A 23,121-nucleotide genomic window follows, 5' to 3' on the forward strand; every position below is an offset into this window, starting at 1 on the left:
CTCCCCAGAAGGACGAGGTCCCCAATCTCTACCCCGATCCTAAGGATCCCCGTCTCCTTTGGTACTTCTGTGTGGCCACCACGTGCCAACTCCTTACTCATTTTCTCCTTCTGTGTCACACACACACACACACACACACACACCACACACGGAAAGCGTGAATCACGCCAGGTACTTTCTTGCCTCAAAGGATGTTTCAGAAAATAAAACAGGTGAAAGGTCGAGGCTGAGTCTTTGGAGACCAGACTCAGGCCACAGCCAATGTGGTGACTACACGGTGAATGGGTCTGTGGGACCCACAGGCGGGAGGGGCTGGAGGCCACCTAGACTGATGGGCAGCATCTGGGAGGGTGACCCAAGAGGTGGGCTGGGCATTGAGACTGGTCTCCCAGGACACGGCTTTGGTCACAAACCACTGGAATCCACGGCAGCCACCCAAAGCCACGCAGCTTAGCCCGCTCTGCCCAGCTCAACAGGTAGCGGCAGGTCTTGTCCTTCACAGGGGGGCCGTCTCCACACCCGAACAGCAAGCCCGAGGCACCTCCGGAGCCCTGGCCACGCTGACTGCCGAGACCTGCCGGTGATGCTGCTGGAACTCAGCCCCACGTGCGGGGGACGTCACCCAACTTCCATTCCCCGCGGACCAGTGGGGCAGGCGGACGGTGGGCGCCTGGTGGAGGCTCCGAGACTGGAAACTCCTTTCGGGCTGCGGGCTGGGATCCTTCTATTTCTTTTCTTTTTTTTTTTTAATTTCTTTATTGATTAAGGTGTCACATATTTGTCTTCATCCCCCCATTCCCATCCCACACGCCTCCCCACGGATGCCCCAACCCCCTGTTGAACTTAGCCATTGGATAGGCTCGTATGCATGCACATAAGTCCTTTGGTTGATCTCTCCTCCCTCCCAATTTCTTCCATCCTCATTTAGCCACAGTGTGGCGGTGAGGAGGTAGGAAAGGAGGGGGCTGAGTAACAGCAGCCTGGTCTGCCCCGAACCTGTGGGGAGAATCCCTGCTCCCCGCAAGGACAGGGACGAGATAGAGGGGAGTCTGTTTTTCTTAAACAATTTATTTATCTTTATATTTTTATTGATTTCAGAGAGAAAGGGAGAGGGAGAGATAGAAACATCAATAATGACAGCAAATCATTGATCAGCTGCCTCCTGCATGCCACACACTGGGGACTGAGCCTGCAACCCAGGCATGTGCCCTGACCAGGAATCGAACCGTGACCTCCTGGTTCATAGGTTGACACTCACCTGAGCCACACCGGCCGTGCTGTGTGGAGTGTTTTTGTGTGAAAACAGTGTGGAGGACCAGCAGGGCTCATGTCCCAGGAGAGTCAGGATTCGCTTTCCTCCCAGGAGCGGGATGACAGCGAGGCCATGGAGAGCCAAAGTACTGGCAATGGAGTCTGCCAGTCTGGGCTCAAGAGCCTCCTCTGCTTATGGGCTGTGTGACCTTGGGCGAGTTCCTTTCCCTCTCTGAGCCCCCCTTTCCCGATATGTTAAATGCCTAACAGGGTTGCCAGGCCAAATAATGGGGAGAGTCTTGTTATTGGGTCAACATTTGAGGTGACCATGCTGGACCCTGAACGCGGATCTGGCTGCACCTTCCTGCAAGTTGGCTCTCAGGGGACAAAGCAAACCCCTCTGCCCCACCCACTGCCTCAGCCCTGAGCTGGGGCTCTGCTCCCTCCCTCCCACCACCCATGCTCAGGCGACACACCAGTGGTAAGCACTGGCCCCTCAGCCACCCTCGGTGGTATATAAAAAAAGGGATGAGAATACATATTAAATGACTATTTTATTTACACACCCTAGTCATAAATAATTGAATCCTCTTTTTGACCGCACAATGATTCCTTGAAGATCTAATGATTACACCGAGTGATAAAGTAGATTAGAGGGTTTACTCACATCTGTGTGTGACGGATGTGCGCACACTCACACACACACACACACACACACACACACACACACACACACACACGCACACCAGAGGGGAGGCAGGACTCCAGGCCTTCCAGCTCTCCCAGCACCAGCGTTTGGCTCCCCACAGCAGTGGGGCCCTGGTGGGAAAGCTGTGCTCCCCGCACAGGTGTGAATTCCTGACAGCTGGAGAACAAAGCGCTGCAACCCAGGCAGTTCCCGCCCGGCCCTCCCCTCGGAGCTGCTTGCCTTTGTTCATCCTGCAAGGCATCTCTTTGGATTTGCAAATATTTTAATTCACAGAAACTCAAGGAGGGGGGGTGGGTGGGGGCTGGGGTGGCTTGTTGGCCGTCCCTCTGTCTTTATCCAGGCCTTGCCCAGCCCCCTTAGTGGCAACAGCATTCTAGAGACATGCAGTGGTGTGCTAGTACCATACACACGACACGAACTGGACACGCTGGTCGGCGGGGGCTCTGGCTCCTCCAGGTCTGGGCCCTGTCAGCGCAGGGCGAGGCTGGTCCTCTCACAGGGTCCGCACAGCCACAGGGTAGAGGAGGGACAAGTGCTCGGCGCCTTTGATGGGCAGCTTCCTGGTGGTGTAGTAATGGATGACTTCGGGGACACTGTCGAACGGGGGGCTGTTCTGACCCAGAATGTACTTCTCTTTGGTTTTGGCCAGTTTCATGTGCATAAAGCCCTGGTTGCTCCTGTGAACAAAACACAGAGGGTGTTAGGATCTGCAGGATGACAAAGGCCACGGCAGCCACAGTGCTCAGGCCCAGGGGGCAGGTGCAGGAGGGCTGAGGGCCAGGCAAGCAATTTCTCTGAGAGCCACTCGAGATTTTGCTGTGAACAAGCACATGTCACGTATTCACACTCATGACCTGGAGAACTACCCCTCTGGCTATAAGGCGCAAAGGTTCCTTGCTGAGATCCCAGCCATGAAGTACCTCTCCAAGTCAGGTCCAAAGCCCAGGCCTGGCCAAAATGCAGCTGCGCCTAGGGGCTCCCCTAGTGCCAGATCAAACTGGGAACCAGCAGCAGACACCCCACCTCAAGACCTCGGTCCGTCTTCCTGTCCCGCATGCAGTCATGTGTTTAAGCCTTGCCTGGAAGATGCAAAGTGTGAGTCCCGGATGCCCTGACAAGTGGGCAGGCAGGAGTCATCACCCCCAGTTTTCAGACGAGGACAGAGTGTGGCAGGGATGACAGGCAGTAGGTGGGGCAGAGGCGTTTGCTTTGTGCCATTCAATACAGTATGGAACTGTCACTGGGGAGGGACTGCCCAGCTGGGACTACATTTCCCAGCTTCCCTGCAGCCACTGTACCCGTGTGATTAGTTTTAGCCAATGGACTAAGGGAAAAATTTGCTCTTTCTCAGAGCTGCCCCTGGGCAGGCACTGTCCCCTCTCCCTCCCTCTGCTCAGCAAACCCTGCCTCCTTCTCCACGGCCCAGCCTGAGAGTTTCCTCTGCCAGGAAGTCTTCCAGGCTCCCACAGGCAGAGCCCCGTCCTCTGCCTGCACCGAGGACCAGCACATGATGGAGGATCATGCCTCCATCTGCACCTGCTTTCTTATAACTAGAGGCCCGATGCACGAAATTTGTGCAAGAGTAGGCCTTCGCAGCCGCAGCTGCCTCGATTCCCTCCCTCGCAGCCACAGTGGCTGCAGCTCCAGCTTTGTCCCGGAAGGACATCCAGAAGGACGTCGGGTCTAATTAGCATATTATGCTTTTATTATTACAGATTACTTATCCACCTTCCGAATTCCTAAGAATTCCAGAGTAAGGTCTGTGTCCACCATGCCCAGCACCTGCTACAAAGGGTAGTGGGTGGGTTCCTTGGAGATCAGAGCACACAGCCCCATGCCCCGTGCCCCTTGCAGCCTGCCAGCTGTACCAGCATGCTGGGAGGGGTGCAGCTCAGGGACTGTGGAGGCCATGCTGCTCCCACCTGGCCCGAGAGGACCTCTCACACCCCCCACCCAGGGCCCTGGCCACATCGGATCTCTCCCTCTCCATCAACCTGCCCAGGTTGCCCCTTTCCTGCCCTCTCAGTTCCAAGCCTGGCCCTTAGGGTTTTACTGCCACATCTGTGGATGCTGAGGTCTCCGAAGCACTAAGTATCTGTCACTTAGTGAGGAAGCTGGGGCTCCGACCTCCTGCCGCCGCCTCCAAGTTATGGTGTCTGGACACTGATAATTTGCGACCAGGGTCTGGCGTCCAGGAGACCAAGGCCCACCCCGGGTGAGGCTGAGTGCTCTGTGTGGACACAGGTTTCCTTTCTAAGCTCCGGCCCTTCTAGCTCTGACTGCGGTCCCGGTGGCACCGAGGGCTCACACACCTCTCCCAGTCAGGACTGGGCTCCCCTCGCCACGAGCGCCTGTCCTATTAACGCATCAATTTGGACACTGGGACCATTTTCAAACGGGCAGAGCAAATGCTTAATGAAGTGCAGGCACTGAGCAATACATCTGCTCGTAATAACGTATTTAGAGATGTCACCCTCGGCTTAAAGGAAATCGTTTGGAGAGCAATTATGTTTCAAGAGAGAATAATTCCTGTAAAGAACTGAAATTTAAATCAAGATTTTTTAAGGCTGACAATGTTCTAATTACAGAGCCTGTGGCAAGTTCTGCTCCGCAGTGAAGGGTCATTTCATTGGAGAATTGCCTGACACATCTGAGAAGCAGGAGGCGCACTTGCTTAAGCTGTTAGGAAGGAAACGGTGTGCGTGCAATGAAAGACGTGTAGCCCCCTTTGAGCGAAGACTCGGCCACCCACCACACTGGGGAGACCGCAGACCTTTGCCGGCCTGCAAAGGGCCGTACTCGCTTGAACGAGGCTAAGGAAACTGGGAATAGCGAAAAAAGCTTGGGGTGAGTGTGGGGAGAGAAGGGGCTGGAGCTGCAGGGGAGTTCAGGCTCAGGCTGGGAGGGCAGGACCTCGGGCACATCCATGCCCCTTTGTGAGCTGAGTGGAGCCGTGTTTTGGGGTGCCAGACCATGCTCTCACATACACTGAGTGGCCAGATTATTATGATCTCTGAACGCATAATAATCGGGCCACTCAGTGTATTTGTATCTCAAATGGGTACCAAAGTATTCTAGACTTTTGCTGGAGATCAACCACCTACTTGCCCTGAGCTTTCTATCAGCCAGTGCAAAGGGGGAAACTGATCAGGTGCACGATTTATAGTATCTTTGATATCAAATAAATGAGGTACTCAAGAGAAGTACACCGCGTGGCCAGATTATTATGCGTTCAGAGATCATAATAATCTGGCCCCTCAGTGTATCTATGGCTGGGGTGCAGAGTGTAGGGTGTGAGACAGGATCGCAGCCCCTGGCCGGAGCGAGTCTGCGCCAAGGCTGGCGCGCAGGCACGGAGCTGCAGGGAGAGCTGACTGAATTTTTAAGGAGATTAAGGAAAGCCACTCACATGGGCTAACGGGACAGTTTCGCACAGGTCGCTATCAGAACATCCAGCAAGGGCCGTGGCTGAGATGGTGGCAACAGCTGACGCAGCCAGAAATGGAGGCAGAAGCGCCCGTCCCAGGCCACGGGGTCGACACGGCCACCAGGTATTAGAGATGCGACACTGATTGCCGCCCCCCCCCCCGCCCCCCCCCCGACAACAGACATGGGTGCGTGCGAGGTAGGGAGCCTCCTGAACTCCTTCCTGACCCTCCAGGCCTACTGCCTGGCGCTTGTATTTCCGTACATGCTAGGTTACAACCGAGCCGGGCTGTGCCAAGGGGCAGGCCAGTCATGAGGTTCGGCAGAGAACTCGGACCCTGAGACCCAGCCTCAGCCCATGGCCTGACCGTTCCGTGGCACAGGTTGAAAGGCCAAAAGCGGGCCCTCCCAATGGGAACCCTGCAGGAGTGGCCGTTCTCCTGGGCTCCAGCACTGTGCCCTGTGGCTGTCCCCAACCCCATTGGGTCCCTGGGGCGCCTGGCGGATGGTCTCTGAGGGCGCTTCTGGGCCTAAGGCTCTGGATTCCCCGTGTGTAAGCACAATCCCTGCCTACTCCGCGAGGGCTTCTTCCTGGAGGCACCCACACCCCCCTCCACTGCTGCCCCTGGGCCCCTGTCCTACTCTCACTGGGCACCTGCCCACATGGCCTTCAGGGCCGATGTTCCCTGGGCACTTCCTGGGAGCCAGGCCGTGTGCTGAGCATGGAGGCTCAGGGGGAAGACGCTGACCCCCGGCCACACGGCGGGCAGGCCTTTCCCAGAGCCCACCATCCGCTCCAGAGACAGTCCCCAAGGTGCCGACGCTGCCCGGCAGATGGTGGGTCCTGGCCAGCGCAGCCCCGGCACGGAGGCAGGGTGGTGACCCATCCCACGGGGCCGGCAGGCTCTGAGAGGTGAGCAGGCTTTCTTTCCGAGACAACCTGTCAAACCCCGACTCAGGCAAAGGTCAGGCAAAGCCTCGTCAAAACACACCCAAGAGATGTGTTGTCACAACGTGTCCTGATTGGCCACAGGGTTGCCACGAGATGCCACCTAACAACAGCTGAATACTTAAAAACAGCTGCCAGACGTGGCTGTAGACTCCCAACTCTACAGAGAAGACATCAAGCACAGGAAGAGAAAAAGCTAAAGTTTCCCGGGGGACGGAGGGTGCACCAGACAACCAGCGCGCACAGGATGCTCTGCCGCTCGGACAGCGGCCCTGGAGCCACAGCGGCCTGGGGACCATCTCCTCTCACCCTCCTGGGCACTTGGGTGGAAACTGAGTTCAGAGAGAGCAACACTCTGGCCCCGATGCACACAACAAGGAGGGCTTTGGCTCCAGCAGAACCCAGGGCCCTCGCGTCCCGGCCACCGCCCTCCCCACCCTCCCTCTGGAGAGGCAGCGGTCCCCGGGGGGTCCAGACAGGCTGCCACCACCTGTCCAGCTCCCGCGCCAGCCCTGTCTCCTTTGATAGGACATCTTGCGAGAGCAAAGTCACAATCGGGGGTGTCTCTGGTGGCTGACCTGTCTGATGAGTCTCGTAAGGCTCTGAGGCTGGGGGAGCCGGGGCTGTCACGGCCTTCAGATCGCTCATTATCATCACAAAAAGCACCTCCTCATCACCAGGATCATCAAACACGCCCGGCGCGCCAGCCTAAGAACAGGCCCCACCTCGTCCCATAATCACGGGCTTTAATAAAACATCACTCAGCCCGCAGCTGCCGGCCCGAGCAGGGCGCGAGGCCTCACCTCTCGCTTTTAGACCTAATTGCTTGATGCATATTTCATGAAGAATCCTGGGTAATACTTATGTTAAATCGCTTCTTTTCATGATGAAATTACTTAAAAATACTTGCATATAATATTTATGTGGGAGAAGGCGAGGAAATTGCCCTCTGGGACCAGCGTGCAGCCCCAGTGGCAGGAGTCTCTGGTGCACCTCTGTCCAAGGCAGTTGGGGAGCTGCTATCTTGACGGGGATACCCTCTTGCCCAAGATGCCCCGGAACATTGTCCCTGGCTCCCCACCGCCACTGCAGGATGAACGACACCGCACTGGCACTGCTCGAGTCCCCACTGTGCGCCAGGCACCAAGCTGAGCTGTTGCCACACTTTCTCTCACTTAAGCTCACAGTAAGTTGCTCAGTTGGTGTAACTATCACTGTTTACAGATGGGGAAACCGAGGCTGGGGGAGGTGGTGTGCCTTGTCCCACGGGACACAGTGGGGCCAGGATTTCACTCTGTCTGTCTGACCCTGAGCCTGTGTTCTCAGCCCTCGGACAGCATCCAGGGCCCTGAAGTTGCCACTGTAGCCTCGTCTTCCCTACTCACCACCCAAGCAGATGGACCAGGTGTCCAGGTGGCCCTTGGGACTCTGTCCTGAGACCTGGCTTTCCTGCAGCTCCGTGAGCTCCTGAGGTCACGAACCCTGTCTGTTCGTGGTGACATTTCTCAGCAGGACAAGCCCTCAGCACATGCCTGGCACAGTCTATCTGTCTGTCCATCCATCCATTCACCCAGCAGTTATCCAGTGAGGGTCTACCCTGAGCCAGGGAAATGAGGACCTCTGGACTGTAAGCTCCCCAGGGCAGGCTGGTGGCCACTCCACCTTGACCCCCAGTGTGGCCCAGACAGTGTAGAAGCTGCCTCCTCCGAGGCCAGACCCCGTGGCTGCTTTGGTGAGTACTCGTCCCAGGACGAACCAGCGAGGTTCTGCAGAGCAAGCTTAGCGAGGGACACAGCCATGGGGAGCACCCGGAGGGTCCCAACTACAGGGGGACAAAGGCAGGTGCCTCTTACATCAGAAAGGTCTTGCCTGAGAAGACCACAGGGAAGGATGGGCCAAACCTTCCTCTTTCCTTGGGATTCTAAAGGAAAGCTTTCCTGGGCTACCGAGCTGGCCAGCGCCCCTGCCCAGGCCTAAAGAACAACACATGAGTGTGAGACAAGTTCCCTCCAAAAGCCATGGGATTCCTGCTGGCCAGGCCCTGCCCACTCTGGGGCCCAGTAGATCTCTAAATGGGTGCATTTTTTTGGGTCTAAATGGACCTCCTCTTGTGGATTCATTTTAATTTAGGATGAATGTTACATGTTCAAAGATTCCTGGGGCCAGATCTGTGAGAGCAGAGACTGAAAGAGACTGTACATTTGAAATTTACTCGACAATTGGTTGCAGGATAATTCTCAGGGGAGAGAGCTGTCACAGCCCCCTGACCTCCATGAACACACAGCAACCAGCTCACTCTCGGAGCCAAGGGAACAGCACCCTGTGCTCAGCACGGACAGGGCACGAGACCAGCCCGACGGGCCCTTCTGCCCCCACAGGCGTGCACGCAAGCTGGTGAATATGGGCGTAAACGGAATCAGTGGAGAGAGGGGGATGCTCTAGGCCTGGCTCTAATGCTGATCGGCTGTGACTTGGCAAGGGAGCTTCCGGAGGGACCCGGTCTGGAGGGGGACCTTGGCAAGACACCTCCTGCCTCTGTGGCCATGCAGGGGCCGGCAAAACAGGTAGTTCCTGCCACGAGCTCACCCCACTGTTGGCAATGCTGCCTCTGCAAGCAGATGGCTCCAGGACTCAGACAACCTCCTGCCCTCCCACCCTCTTCCACCTCCAAGGAGAGGGGACATTTTCCTGGGTCTGTAGAGAAACTCTCCTTGCCACACCTATGCGCAGGGTGCAGCCCCTCCAGAAACGGCCTATGTGCCTGCAGAGACGCCTGCTCTGAGGAGAGCACCGGGCCTGTGGCCGGGGAAATACCCAGATCTCAAATGACGGGGCCTTCAGGGGACAGATACTTCGTCGACACCTCCCGAGGGCCTGCTGTGTGCAGGCTAGCATGTGCACGTGCTGTGAACTTCCAACACAGGGCCCGGAAGCCACCGCTGCCCCTGGTCCACGCTGGACCAACCTGTGGCTTCTCAGAGAAGCGGGCAGGGCTGGCATCGTCTGCGCAGATGAGAAGACCGAGGGCCAGAGGGAGAAGCAACTTGCCCAGGTCACAGTGAGAGGCCATCAGGGTCAGGGTCCAGCCCGGGAGTCGTTCTCGCTGTGTGACGGGCTCTCTCCAACAGTGCAGTGCGTGGAGTGGGGGACACGGAGCCCCCTTCCAGCTGAGATTCGAGAGTCCAGGGGGTGGGGGGAGGGGTTTACAAGGTCACACAGCAAATGTCTGCACATCACCTTCTGCCTTCGGAAACAGCCTTGTCATAGTGGCAAGCCAAAGACACTTAAGCTAGGTTATTGCAAACTAAGGCCTACATGTAAACGCCATTGAGCCAAATGACTTGATTTACAACCAAATAATTAGGTTTCAATAAACGCACCGGCAGCGATTAGCCTTCCTGAGACACCTGGGCATTTCTCAAGCTCTAAGTCGGCGGCCCAGGGTGAGGGCCTTCAGTAAATCATGACGAAAGCTGTCTCCAGGCGGGAGGGGAGCTGGCAGGCGCCTCGCCGGCAAAAGTGGGCACGCATAAGGCTTGCTTTGTGCCACACAGAGCAACAGGCAGGTCACGATGGACCCACTGGGGCAATTTCCTCAGGAGAAGACTAACGAAGTGTCAGGCAGGAGGGTTTTAATGATCAAGGCCGACGTGGGGAGTGAGCTTCCCATTACTGCAGGTGTGCAAGTGGGAGGGTAATGATGCTTGGAGGTCGGCCAACTGCACATGAAAACTACAAGGGGAGGGTGAGGTAGGGGTGGGAGGTGATGGGAGATATGTTGTCAGGGCTTTAGGAAGAGGAAAGAGGGTCTGTGTGGTCCCCCCCCCCCCACCCCCCGCCTTTTACATCTAATTGAGGACTTTTCTAGGAACACAAAGGCCCTTTTGTGTTCGGGATGGGTGGGGTTGTTGTTGTTGGTGGGACTGAAGTTAGATACCTGGGTTCAAACTCTGATTCCACTGATGTCAATGGCTGGGCAAGTCCCCTCTCCCTGGGGCCCCAGCGTCCCCTTTTGGGAAAGGTGAAGGGGGTCCCCTCCAGTCTGAAGTTCTCAAGCCAACGAGGGACAACCCAAGAGGGCGGGGGCCACCCAGGCAGGGCAGGACGCAGGAGAAAGGTGGGGCAGCCCTGGGCACAGTGGATCCCAGGCTTGGGGACGGCAGGGTGACAAAAGCAGGCCCCTCAGGCCGGTGCCAATGGGGTGGACAGGAAGCATTCAGGCCCAGGGTGGTCCTCCTCCTACAGGACAAAGCCCTCCCAGCCACACGCTCCTGGGAGCCGTGGTTCTCACCAGGCACGTCTCCCCCTCCCCTGGGGATGCTGGGCAACGTCTGCAAACAGGTGCTGCTGGCATGCACGGTGGGTGGGAGCCAGGGATGTTGCTAAACAGCCACTGTGCATAGAACAGTCCTCAGAGCAAAGAGCAAGCCAGCCCCAGTGCCAGCAGTGCCGAGAGGAGAGCCATCCCCGCACCAGGCGCCGGTGCCTCAGCTTCACCTGTGACACGGGAACGCCAAGAGGCCACCCTTCACAGCAGCTGAGAGAAGTGAGACCTTCCATGTGAAGGAAGCGTGAACATTTGGTGAAAGCTGGGTCACCTGGCTCCTTATTTAAAGGCTTAAGAGACAACGCAGAACCAGTGGTCGGCAAACTCATTAGTCCACAGAGCCAAATACCGATAGTACAACAATTGAAATTTCTTTTGAGAGCCAAATTTTCTAAATTTAAACTTCCTCTAATGCCACTTCTTCAAAATAGACTCACCCAGGCCGTGGTATTCTGTGGAAGAGCCACACTCAAGGGGCCAAAGAGCTGCATGTGGCTGGTGAGCCGCAGTTTGCCGACCACGGTGCTAAACAGCTTGGCTGCGAAGTGCTCCAGGCTGTTCCCAAGGACCAAACGCCCACCCCACGCCCAACCAGCAGATGAAGGGAACAGGCACCCTGCTGGGCAAAGCCCGTCGTGGGGGCGAGCACCCGCTGCCGAGGAGGGGACTTTGAGGGGCGCATGGGCTTTTATAGGTGAAAGGGAGCCGGAAACCTGGGGTTAACCCGGGGGAGGCGGGGAGTGACACAACGGGGCACTCCTGGGTGAGGGCGGCAGGACAACTCCAAAAGACACAAGGGCAGGAAGCACCATGTGCAGACCTGGGCGACCCAGGTCCGGGTCTTAGTCCCCACCCTGTCCCTTGTGAGCTGCGCTGTTTCCTCATCTGTGTAAGGGCGTGTTCACCACCTGCCATAAGGGCTGTCCTGAGGTCTGGGATGGACAGTGCATGAGCAAGGAGGGCAGGTGCGGAGGCTCAGGGGTCTGACATGCTATCCGCCCGCCTCCCCCAGCTCTGCAGGAGCCTGTGTACAAGTTGCTGCCCATCTGGTTTGTTTTGCTGCCCAGGCAGAGCACTAAGCGTGTCTGCCCGTCTGTCTGGCCTGTTGTCCACGGCCATGTTGGCAGCCCAGAAGCCATGGGTGTCCAGGCAGCCTCCTGGCTGCAGGACCACCGCCTCCAGCTGGGCAGCCCGCCTGGCTGGAGCAGGAGGCCTGGGGTCCGGCCCCATCTCTGTCGCCGGGGACAAAGGGCAGGGTGTTTACTTCCTGCGATCCATTTCCGCCACCATCAAGCAGCATTGCAGACAATTGAGAGCACGCTGTTACACAAGGGGCCCACATGAACACACAGAAATGAGGAGGAGAGAGGTTTTTTTGTTTAAATATCCTGGTCATAGGCGGTCTATGGCATTTATTAAGAGGTTACTGTGTGTACTGCTCAATAGTCAACATTTCTGAGGGAGACAAGATACTAAGCAGAGGCTTTTGAGACCACTGGTTCCCTGTCCCCATTTTACAGGTGACACTGTGGCCCAGGGGGTGGAGTTTGCTCTCATTCCCCAGTGGATCAGGGGTCAGAATGCCCCCCCTCCCCCGCCTCAGTGCTGTGCCATCAGCGGAAGGGGACTCTGGGGCACTACCAGTGGGTGTGACAAGGTGGAGAGTGGGGAAGAGGGTGGGTGTGCAGGGACGGGGAGGAAGCGGCAATCCCCCAATTACCATTCTTATCCTAAAAGCACTATGTGTACCCTTACTACCCTCCTGCAGGCTCCTGTCCTAGCGGGGGCTTCCCTGCTAACTGACCCAGGGCATTCATTAGCACAGCAAGGAAGGGGGCTCACCCACAAAGCAGTTTTACTTAAAAAAAAAAAAAAAAAAAAGTAAACAAGGGAGATCCGGAAGGACCTTTACAAACCGCAACTTACAACAGATCTGCCTGCTCAGCACTCTGCGTCTAACCCGAGAATCCTGTTCTCCTCCCTGCAAGCCACCCAGACGCCCTGGCTGATCACATAAATGACAGTGGTTCTCAGTGGAAAACCTCCCAACAGCCCTGGGGGACTGGGCCTCAGTTTCTTCATCTGTGAAATGGGGAGCAGTTTACAATGTTCTCTGCAGTCTACTGGAAGCAGGCGAAAAGAGCTCTGAACTGGACATTGGGACCTAGCCCCAGCCCTGGCTCCCGTCCTCTTGGGCATCAGTGTCCTCATCTATACGAGGAAGGGACAGGGGAGGTGACCGCCGATGTCCCGCAAACCTGTGAAGCTTGGCACGCGGGAGATGCTCAGGCCACATGTTGAGGAAGGAATTACCGACTATTCAGATGTTAAACAGGAGGACTCACCTTCCTTACAGACACCCCAGAGTCCCAGGGTTGGAGGAGGAGTGCAGGGAACTCAAAAATAGCCTCTCCATCCACACGTGCCCCAGATGCTCACATCAGGCCCCGGGGCCTTGTCCAGCCCGTGGCTCCCAGGCCTATTTGGAACCAGAATCTGCTTTGAATATGCTCTCCAAGAGATGCGGATGGACCTTCACATTTGAGAACCACCTTCTGATTCTCTGATGCTGGAAACTCCTTTGTAATATTCACAACGTTTCGCGCCCAGCTTTTGTTGCTTACTCCAGTGTTGGGGAGCTGATTCCCCACCACACAACCCTTCCAACCGTGGGCGGCTCTGCCCGTGGGCAAGCCCTCCCACGATCCGAGCTGAAGTGTGACCTAAGCAGCTTAGTGGTGGGAGCCCCGCCCCGAGCTCGGGGCCCTGAAGGCCACAGGTGCCCCTTCTGCCCTGGGGAGGCCCCTTAGACACTGGAGATGAAGAGGGAGCAGACCTGCACTGCTTCTCTCTCTCCAGCTGTCCTCACAGGGCAGGCTCTCCCACCCCTTCCCACCCTGGCCGCACTCACTGTGCACTATCTCGCATACACTGCGGACTGCGTCCTGTGGGTCTGTCCCTCTTAGCCAGCACCCCACCATCAATGTGGACACCCAACATCTTCATGCACCTCCTTTCTGGTGTCCACTGACCTCCTGCGTCTACCTCTCTCTTCTACCTCCTCCCGGGTCCCAAAGCACAGGACCTTAGTGATAGGCAAGTGTGGCTGGGTAAGGACAACTCACCCCTTGACCAAAACCAAAAGGCGCACCAGCCCGAGAACATTAGGGAGCAAAGCCCACTGGCCTCGCCTCACTCACGAGGTCTGCAAACGCAATTGTGAAAGGTCACGGTCAGCCCTTAGTGATCTGGGTTCTGGAGGGCGCCTGTCTCATGTTGGGCATTCATTCCGGCAGCTTCTTGACAATCTCTGTCCACAGGGTGGAGAATTCTCTCAAAATTAAATCTCTGGCTCTTTGCTCCCTAATGAAACTGATTTCTGCCTTGATACACAACAAAGCTTTCATTTTATTATCTGGCTAGGGTTTGACCACATTAATTATAGCGGTTTCTTTTCCAGCCTGGCTGCAAGTAATTGAGTCCCCAAAAGTTACTATCAGAACTGATTGCTTTTTGAAAGCACAGCTCCCACCACAGTCCAACAGCCAACCCTGGATTCTTCATGGAAGAGATTTTCCTTTGGTTAAGACTGGAACAATTCAAGACAGGAAAAGTACTTTTCTAGCCTGAAAAATCTGAACTCAAAATAGGATTATGCTAGTATTTGGAGACTGTGATCTGGAAATCTGGGTGCGCCCAGAGCATCCGATCTCATGCACTTGCCGCCTTGGTGGCTTTACCATCATCTGTGTCAGAACTCAGATGCTGCTCTGAGTTTTTAATCATCACCACTGGCATAATCCTACCCGCCTAAGAGGATACACACTGCAGAGGGCTGTTCAAGTCAATGTCTAACACCAGGTACCGGGGACTGCAAAGAGCCCACCAGGCACTGCGCAAATGTGTTTCCCGGGAGGCCATGCTCAGCCTGGGTGGGTGCACACCGTTAGTGTCAGGGGGAAACCATGGCAAGTCGGGCGGTGGGAAGGAAGAGGACTGGGGCTGCAGAGTGCAAGCAAGACCACAGGTAAGCCCCCTGCCTCTCAGCCCTTTTCCTTGAGGACAAAGTGGGGGTGCTGTGGGGAGCAGGAGAGAGCTGTCTGGGACTTCAGAGTTTACAAGGCACGTCTCTCTGTCCACAATATTATTGGTCACCTGGGCCAATGGAGAGCTTATGTGGAGCAGACAATTAAAAACTCAAGTTGGGACCCTAGGGAGAGGGGATACTGCAGAGACCGCTTCCTCGAATCCCAAACATCACCACCCACCCTACCTGCTGTTACTTCCCCCTAAATTACTACTGTTCTCCAAGGCCCTGCTCAGATGCCACCTCCTCCAGGGGGCCGTCTAAGGTGCCCCTGGTCAGATTTACTTGCTTCCTCCCTCACTTATTCTCTGCCACGCCTCTCTCCATCACAGCACTCACCTGCCTGCATTTCCCCCTAGAAGCATCTGATGTGCCTTCATCTATCCTCCCACTCGGCTGAAGGCCTAGTGCATGATAGGAACGCAGCAGGAACAGCCACACTGCTGACTTGTTCGTCAGTCCTGCCCTGAAAGTCTGGGCTAAGAATGTGGCAGGCTGGTCCCCAAGCCGCCTAGAGCTGTGAGCAGCATGTGGGTTTTCAAAAGGAAAACAGCAGGGGGAGAAAGGTTCTAATTAAAGCATTTCTAATAAGCCGGCTTTGCCAAACCCAATTGTTTCTGATATTCCTCTTGGGCAAAGTAATCTTTTTTAAAAAAATCATTAAAAGTGGCAGAAAGCACCCATGGCTGGAAGGAGGATGGTGGCTGCTCAGTGGGCAGGTGTGAGGCGCTGAGAGCCAGGGCGGCGGAGTGGTCCCTGCTGCAGCCAAGATGAAGAGAGTGCAGGAGAGTGAGGGTCACACACACACAGCAAAACATGTTTATAGCTTTAGCATCTGAACTGTGGGAACAAAGACAAGGGCTATAAAGTCTGACATCCAATTTGCTAAATCTGCCTCAAATATCAAGAATGATTATGGATAAAAAGGGGCAAGAAACGACAGTGCTACGAGGCTCGGAAGGGTAATAACCCCAGGATGAGAAGCGAGACATCTGGGCTCCGCCAGCAACTTGCTGCGGGACCTTGGGAAGGGCCTCTTCCCTCCTGTGCCCGTTGGCCCACCTGAAAGCCAGGGTCTGGACCCTGCTGGTTCAACACGCTTCTTCTGGCTGTAAGGGCCCGAGGGGGAACAGTGACCCTGCCTCTTGGGATTCTTCGAGATGAAGCTGTTGCTGGAGCTCCGCCAAGTGCCTCTAGGTGGGGGCTGACCCTGCTTCCTCTGGGGGCCCGGAGTTGTTTACCCAGCTCTCACTAAGCAAGATAAGCCCACGGGCGCGGGCGCTTTCTCCGCTTTCTCGGGGGAAGCACACAGGCTCTGCAAATAACCCCACCTGCATGCCTAAGCCTCTCCTGGTTTACAAAGAGCTTTCACTTCCACTGTGTCCCTGAGCCTTAGGGCTGCGAGGCGCAGAGCTGTGAAGCTACTGGCTGGCGACCCTCACAGATGGTGGAAGCAGTGGGACTCGGGCGCTGGTCTGTCTCCACGTGGCTGCATCCGTCTCCACGTGGCTGCCCTTCGCTGACGGCCGATACAAGGTCTGTGTCTGTCGCCATGGCCTGTCCCTGTCCCTGTCCCTGCAGCACCCCACATGCCCTCCCCAAGTTCCCAACCAAGCCATTCCCAGATGGCTTTTGCAAAAATATTATTAAATAAGTCATATTAGCAAGATGTTAGGAATGCGATTGGAAAGAAATGTTTTTCTCATTTGGAGACCACCCAGCGCCTCAGAAAGGAAGCTGTCCCAGGGCACGAGAGGTTTCCTGGCGACGGAAGGGCAGCTGGAATGCCGTTCCTGGCGGGCGAGCTACACAGGCAGACGTCTGCGGGCTGATAGGGGAGAATTAAAAACCAGCTGGAAATGTAATCGGGGTGGCTCAGCCACTGGGAGGGACCAGAGTGCTCTCTGGGGAGCAAAAGTCAACACTGACTGCCTGGCTGGGACAATGGGGGAGACCCCGCAGGTTGGAAAGGGAGACGCAGTCCACCAGCAGGCCCGGTTGGCATCCCAGGCTGGGGGTGCTCTGGAGATGGGCTGGCAGTGAGAGCGCGGGCACCTCTTTGCCCGGGGTTAGGGGCGGTGGTAGAAAGGGCAGCTCAGTTAAGGGGAACATGTTTTCCTGGATCTTTTCAGAACGGACCATTCCAGGTTGCAGGTGGCGACACCCCCACTCATCCCGTGTTCAGAAATCTGGACGGGGTCCTCAAATCCTTGCTTTCTCACCTTCGTCAGTTCTACCACGACGCGCTCTCCTTTCTACGCCCACGGCCCTGGCCCTTCGAGGAACTGGGACACCCTCCTCGGCAGCCAGTTCTTCCCTCCTGACCCGCCTTCTAGACACATCCATGGTCAGGTGGGGCTTCTGAAAACCTCCACCTGGCCAGCTGTGCAGGCCACCACCGTCCCTGTGAGCTGCTTCAGCCCCTCTCTCTGCTACCAGACCCCGAGATGCTCCCAGCTTCTGCTGCCTGAGGGTGGGGCCCAGGGAAGAAGGCGACTCCCGCAGCCGGGCCACTCATCCCAACACTGTCACTTCAGAGCCGCGCCGAGAGCCCCAACATTCCCACCTCCAACAAGCAGAGGGAAGGGCCTTGGGGGTCTTTGGCCTTCTACCTGTCACCATTGTCCTGCTCAGCACACCTGGCTTCGGTCCTGGGGCCCCACTATCCACATATCTGCTTGGGCCCTGACGGGCCTCTGTGGGGAGGAAGGGGGGTATTTCTGCTGGGGGGGAGGGGGAGGAGGAGGGCTCCAGAAAACAGAAAGAGGGCCCTGGGCTGCGTTAAAATCCCAGCTCTGCACTCACTCGCTGTGACGGTGTGAGCCCCAGATTCTGTGACTGTAAAAATAAAGGTATGATCCCCACTCCTCTCACCACATCCTATTACAGCGGGAAAGCTGGCTCTTTATAAGCACAAGCAACCACGTCAGGCGCCCGAGGTAAGCCATCTCACTAAAGCACCTCAGCAGCCTGAACCCAGGCCCCCAGGCCCCCGTGGCTCTGAAAATTACAACTACAAAGGGCATTCCCTCCAAATCCGCCCCTCAGGAAGGAAGGGGCCTGTGCCTGGTCTGGGGCCCAGTAGCCAGTCAGAGGTGGAGTCAGGGTTTGAACCTGGGTCCTCCCCAGACACCCCCCCTACCCCCGCCCCGAATCACCAAAGCACCAGGTGCGGAGTCCAGGAGAGGCGCCGTGTCAGTGGTGAGGGAGGTGTCCTTGAAAATGCTCTACCACTGGCAGAGGTAAGTTCTCAGTAATTCTGAATACAGGGAAACGTCACCTATTATTCCTCACTGTGTCTCTCGATGGCGCATCCTTTCATCCTGCAAGGCAGGACCTTGCACGTTCTGAAGTTCACTGTTTCTGTTTAGTCCCCTGCAAAGACTGTGTGAGCAGCCTCTGTTTTGCCTACAGCAGCAGCTCCTAATGTCAGCATTTCCATTAAACCCTTTAGAAGGAAAAAACACACTGCACACTAATTGAACAGAAAGTTCATTTTTCCTCCTCCAGCCCTGAAAGGATGTGAAACCCTCCAGGCAGGACAGCAGAGATGTGGACCCTCCCCGTCTCAGGCTGACTCAAATGCTGCCAGAAACAGGGCCTGGCCGGGCAGCCACGAAGTGACAAGCTTCTCCCCCTTCTGGGGTCGCAGTTTCTCCACCTGCACCGGGCACGGGGCTAGGTGACCTAAAAGGTGTCTTCCTGTCCCCTAAATCCCAGTATTTCTATTCAGTGTACTTAATACACCATAGCTACCCTGGCTTGCCTAGAAGAGCTTCCCCACAAGCTAAGCAGCAGACCAGATCAAGTTCTGGTGAGAATGTGTATTCAACTCATGTCTGAAGACATGGAGGGAGAGCTGGAGGGGCAGCAGGACAGCGAGAAGGACAAAAAGTAATGCCTGTTTAGGTGGTCATCCTCTCCAGCTTCTCATGAGGAACCGGGAGATCAGAGAGGTTAAGTGACTTGCCCAAGGTCACACAGCCAGGAAGAGGGAGGCCTGGATTTGAGTCTAGCTCTGCATGACTCAAAATCTTAGTTATAGGGATGCAGGATTTTCTCGAGTTGCAGCCTGTATAAACTCTAAACTCCCACCACCACAAAGGGGAGAGGATGTGGGCTGGACAGACTTCTTGGTCAGACCCAGGCAATCTGCAAGGCTCTGGATCATACAGAGCTCTCTCCTCAACCTGTGGCTCTCCAAAGTCTATAACAAAGACAGTGAGCTACCACTCACTGATTGAGCACTTACTGCATGCCAGGCACAGGCTAAGCGCTTCACATATACTGCCTCTTCACTGGCACACCTGTAAAACCCACCTGATAGAGATAGATTGTCAAAGCCCCTCTCCCCCATCACACGCAGGGCTGACCACTCCTACCCTCAAGTCTCCCACCACCTCCTGTATTACTGTCTGCCTGGAGTCAAAGTCAACGACCCCTGTGCTAGTCTACCTGAGCCACCCTCTCTGCTTCTTTGGCATCCCCCCTCCTCCAGCCCTCACACCCACCTGGCAGCTCAGAGAGGCACAGAGTCAGAGGATCAGGGGGCCAGTTGGCTAGGAGCCCAGGGCCCCTCTCCTCAGAGCTAGGCAGTGTCCTGGCTGCACACCCCTGCCTTCCTTGAAGCCTTAGTCTTGGGGGTAGGGACGGGGAAAGGGTGACCGACGACGGAAGTCCAGGCATTCTGGGGATGGAGGGTGTCCTGGGCAGGGAACCCCACAGCGGCTGGAAGGCCCTGCTTGGTTTGAGGGTCTGCCCTGGGGGGTCACCCACAGGAGCAGCAGCCACCATGAAGCCAAGTGTTTGGAGCCTCAGACGTTGACCCCACAAGGGGCGCAGAGGGAAGCGAAGTCGGTGCTCCCTGCTGATGGACGAAGGGCGAGCTGCTTCCCTCATCCCCTCCCCTCCCCGCCCTGTAAACCTTTATTATTTCTTGCTCCTGGCTGTCAGCAGCAACAAACTAAGATTAATCACTCGCCCGCCTGCCCAGACCCAGACGTGCCTACTGTTTGAAAACTCTCTCCTTTACTATATAAATCAATGAGGGGAGAGAAAGAAAAACAGTTCTAACAGAAATGTACCTCCAGCCCGCAGCCCTCAGTGCCACCGGGTCCCAGCTACCCCACCGCCCTCCACTGGAAGCCCCAGGAAGCATCTGTTGGGTGAAGACCGACGGCCCAGCAGTCACTACAAACCCGTAGCTCCCAGCAAGAACCAGCCGGGTGTCTAATCAAGTCCGATGAATTGCCCACCCCCTCCTCCCCTACTTGGAGAGGGAGATGGGGCCTTCTCTGCTCCTTGGGACCCAGGGGAAAGGCACCTCACCCTAACTGCGGAGCCCTTAACCTGGAAGCAGATGTGCTGACCGAACCCAGACTGTCGTTCTGTGGGCACAGGGAGAAGGCACTTGCCGTCACCCAGGTGCAGATGCCCCCCTAGACCCTCCCGGGCTCTTGACCCGGCCCAGTGCTCTGTCCACTCTGCTGCCTCCACGGCAATTTCTAAAGGCTCTGGGAAAACTGGGAGAAGCAGAGACCAGCGTATACGGAGCACCTATTGTGGGCCTAGGGCGAGGCAAACCTGGTTCCAGGACTCCCCTAGGATACCAACATCCGAGGATGCTCCCTCATATACAATGGTGTAGTATTTGCATATAAACTATCCACATCTTCCCATGCACTTGAAATAATCTCTAGATTACTTATAATACCTAATACAATGTGGTGCTATGTAAATAGCTGTTACACTGTATTACTTAGGGACTAATGACAAGAAAAGAAAGTCTGCATGTTTAGTACAGACACCATCACAATGTAACATTTCCCCCAAAATATTTTCTGTCTGTGGTTGCTTGAATCCATGGGCGTGGAACCTGCAGATACGGAGGACCGACTATACGTCTTACAACGGCTTGATGAGAGTGGCCGACAGTTTTCCAGGAGATGATGGGGAAGTAAAGTCACTTGCCTAACATCACACAGCAGGTAAAAGACGGAGCCAGGACTCGAACCCAGGTATCTCTGACTGCAGAGCCCATGTTTCCCCTTTACATCTTGAAAAGGGCTGCCCTGGATCTCCCCTTGGAACGCCTGCCCACCTCCCAGCCTCTTGGCATATTTGTGGGCACGCGGGGGCAGAAGCAGTGTCCCTTCCTTGACAGTCCTCACGCTTCACCTTGGGTCACTGAAGGTTCTAGAATACAGCTCTGAGGACATCACTACACCCTGCTCAAAACCTTCAGGATGCCCCTGCCCTACAGGTTAGAGCCCCATTTCCTCAGCCTGGCGACTAGGACCTAGGACTGCACTCACCAAAGTGTAACCGGTATTTGTTGTTCTTGCCCAAGTTCCGCACTTCCCTGCCTGTGCCATTCCCTCTGCCTGGCTGCCCGCTCTGCCCGTCCCAGGTCTAAGCCCTGCTCATCCTTCTCCTCCCTTCCTCTGGTCCAAACACACTGCTCCTCGACTTACGATGACGTTATGTCCTGATAACCCATCCTGAGTTGGAAGTGTGTTAAGTTGAAGATGCACTTAACTAAACTGCACTGTGAGAGTGGGTGCGTGACTCTCCGACTGCGAGCCTGACTAGAAGCTGTGGCTCGCTGCCGCTGTCCAGCGCCACGGGAGGATCGTATGCGCATCGCTGGCCTGAGAAAAGATCAAAACTCACAACCTGAAGTACGGTTTCTACTGCATGTGTGTCACTTTCACAGAATCGTAACATCAAAAAACCTTAAGTCAAACCTCTGTAAGTCAGGGACCGTCTGTATGTGTGTTACAGGTGTAAGTATCTTCCCCTCCAGCTATGAGCTCCTGTGGGGCTGGAGCCCAGGAGATAAGTGACACTGAATGGGGCAGAGCTTGGGTGGGGAGGGGGTTTGAGGAAGGCTCCTGAGCGGTCAAAACCGAGATGCACCCTCGTGGAAACAGGCCTCTCCTGAGGTTGGCATTGGGCCACATTTGCGAGGATGCCGTGTGCTCTGTCTTTGGGGACTTGAAAGCTGATGGCCCTTTGGTTGAGGGCTCCTAGGGGTCATTTCCCCACACTGGGGATGGGGCTCTCACTGCCGAAAGAGAGGTGAGGCCGGGCCAGGAGGCCTAAGAAGTGCGGCTCTGTCTCCCAGGCACGGGCCCAATGCAGGCAGAGGCTGCCCGCACACAGGGAGGGAGGCCCTGGCACTCACCCTGCTCCCGGCCCCCCAGCTGCAAGTCCTCCAGCTTTGAAGTTCTGTTTCCCTCATCTTCTCCAGATTCCTTTGCAAATACTCATGGAACTAGAAGTTGCAAAAAGTCACTCATAGTCCAAAACGCCTGAAGAACTCTTTTAATGAGATTTTTCAAGACTTTTCATCTATTTCCCCTACTGCCCGCCTTCCCAGGCAGGAAGCTGTTAGAGTGCGATGTTTTTTGTGCCAATATCTAAAGGTTCAATCCTTTGCTTCGAGAGGCTGCAGTGAGTGTGCACAGGGGGTCAGTGGTGGATGCCAGGGCCAAAGTGGCTGCTGGTACCTGAGCCTAAGGGCCTGAGCTCAGTCAAGCCAGGCTGGAGATGGGGAAGAGGGAGAGTTCTTCGGGGGGAGGGGGAGGGGGGGGGAAGCGCAGTGTTCCAAAACCATGAGGTAGGATCTTGGTAAGACTGCTTCAGAGTTGGGGGTGTCTGCCATTGAGGGAACTAAGTGGCGATGGGTGGGCGATGCAGGTGCCATCTTGGATTGTTACGGGTGCAGGAGTTTTTGGTGGAGGGGTAGATGAAGGGCAGCTTGGGCCTGCACCGGGCTCTGTCTAGTCCCCACAGTGGGAAGCAGTCGGCATCTCTAATTGTCAGTGTGGTCAACTGCCAGCTGGGGAGCCTTAGGTCAATCGTGAGTCCACTATGGGTCTCAGTCTCCCCACTCAGGAGCAAAGGGAAGGGACTAGGTGGGCGTCTCAGGTCACTTCCAGGTTTGACACCTGATGACCTTCTGACTTGATATAAGGAATGCTTAGGAGGTGATGGGGGTCCGCTGCCTCCACTCCAGCCTTGGCAAGGTCATTCGGCTGCCTCTACCCTACGATGAGGAAAGAGGATGTGAACTTTGCCCTAGCCCACCCGTGGGGCCATCCAGAGCAAAAGCACAGGAATGTAAGGTTCGGGGAGGCAGGGTCAGGTGGAAGTGGGGTTTAAGCTCCGGGCCACGCCTGAGAGTGGACCCTGCACTTCAGTGGTCCTGTCACTAAGAACTGAGTCTCAGCTTCTCTGAGAGGCATGAGTCCTTGCAAGACTCTCCTGCAACTCCTGGGCTTTGCCTGGCTGTTCCCTCACCTGGGATCCCACCAGCCTGGGGAATACCTACCCTCTCTTTAAGGTTTGAGTGCACCTCCCCCCTGTAG

At 55.9% G+C, this 23,121-nt stretch overlaps 1 protein-coding gene across 1 annotated transcript in view; it reads right to left on the minus strand.

Moving 5' to 3' along the window:
• Positions 1-921: 921 nt before the first annotated feature.
• SHB (SH2 domain containing adaptor protein B) overlaps positions 922-23,121 on the minus strand; it is a 125,660-nt gene continuing 103,460 nt past the window's right edge. Inside the window, exon 6 of the mRNA XM_008141883.3 lies at positions 922-2,637. Coding sequence (XP_008140105.2) covers positions 2,454-2,637 — 184 coding nt within the window. The 3' untranslated portion in view covers positions 922-2,453. The remainder of the gene's footprint in view (positions 2,638-23,121) is intronic.

Source organism: Eptesicus fuscus, chromosome 15 (genome assembly GCF_027574615.1).
Source record: "Eptesicus fuscus isolate TK198812 chromosome 15, DD_ASM_mEF_20220401, whole genome shotgun sequence".
NCBI lineage: Eukaryota > Metazoa > Chordata > Mammalia > Chiroptera > Vespertilionidae > Eptesicus > Eptesicus fuscus.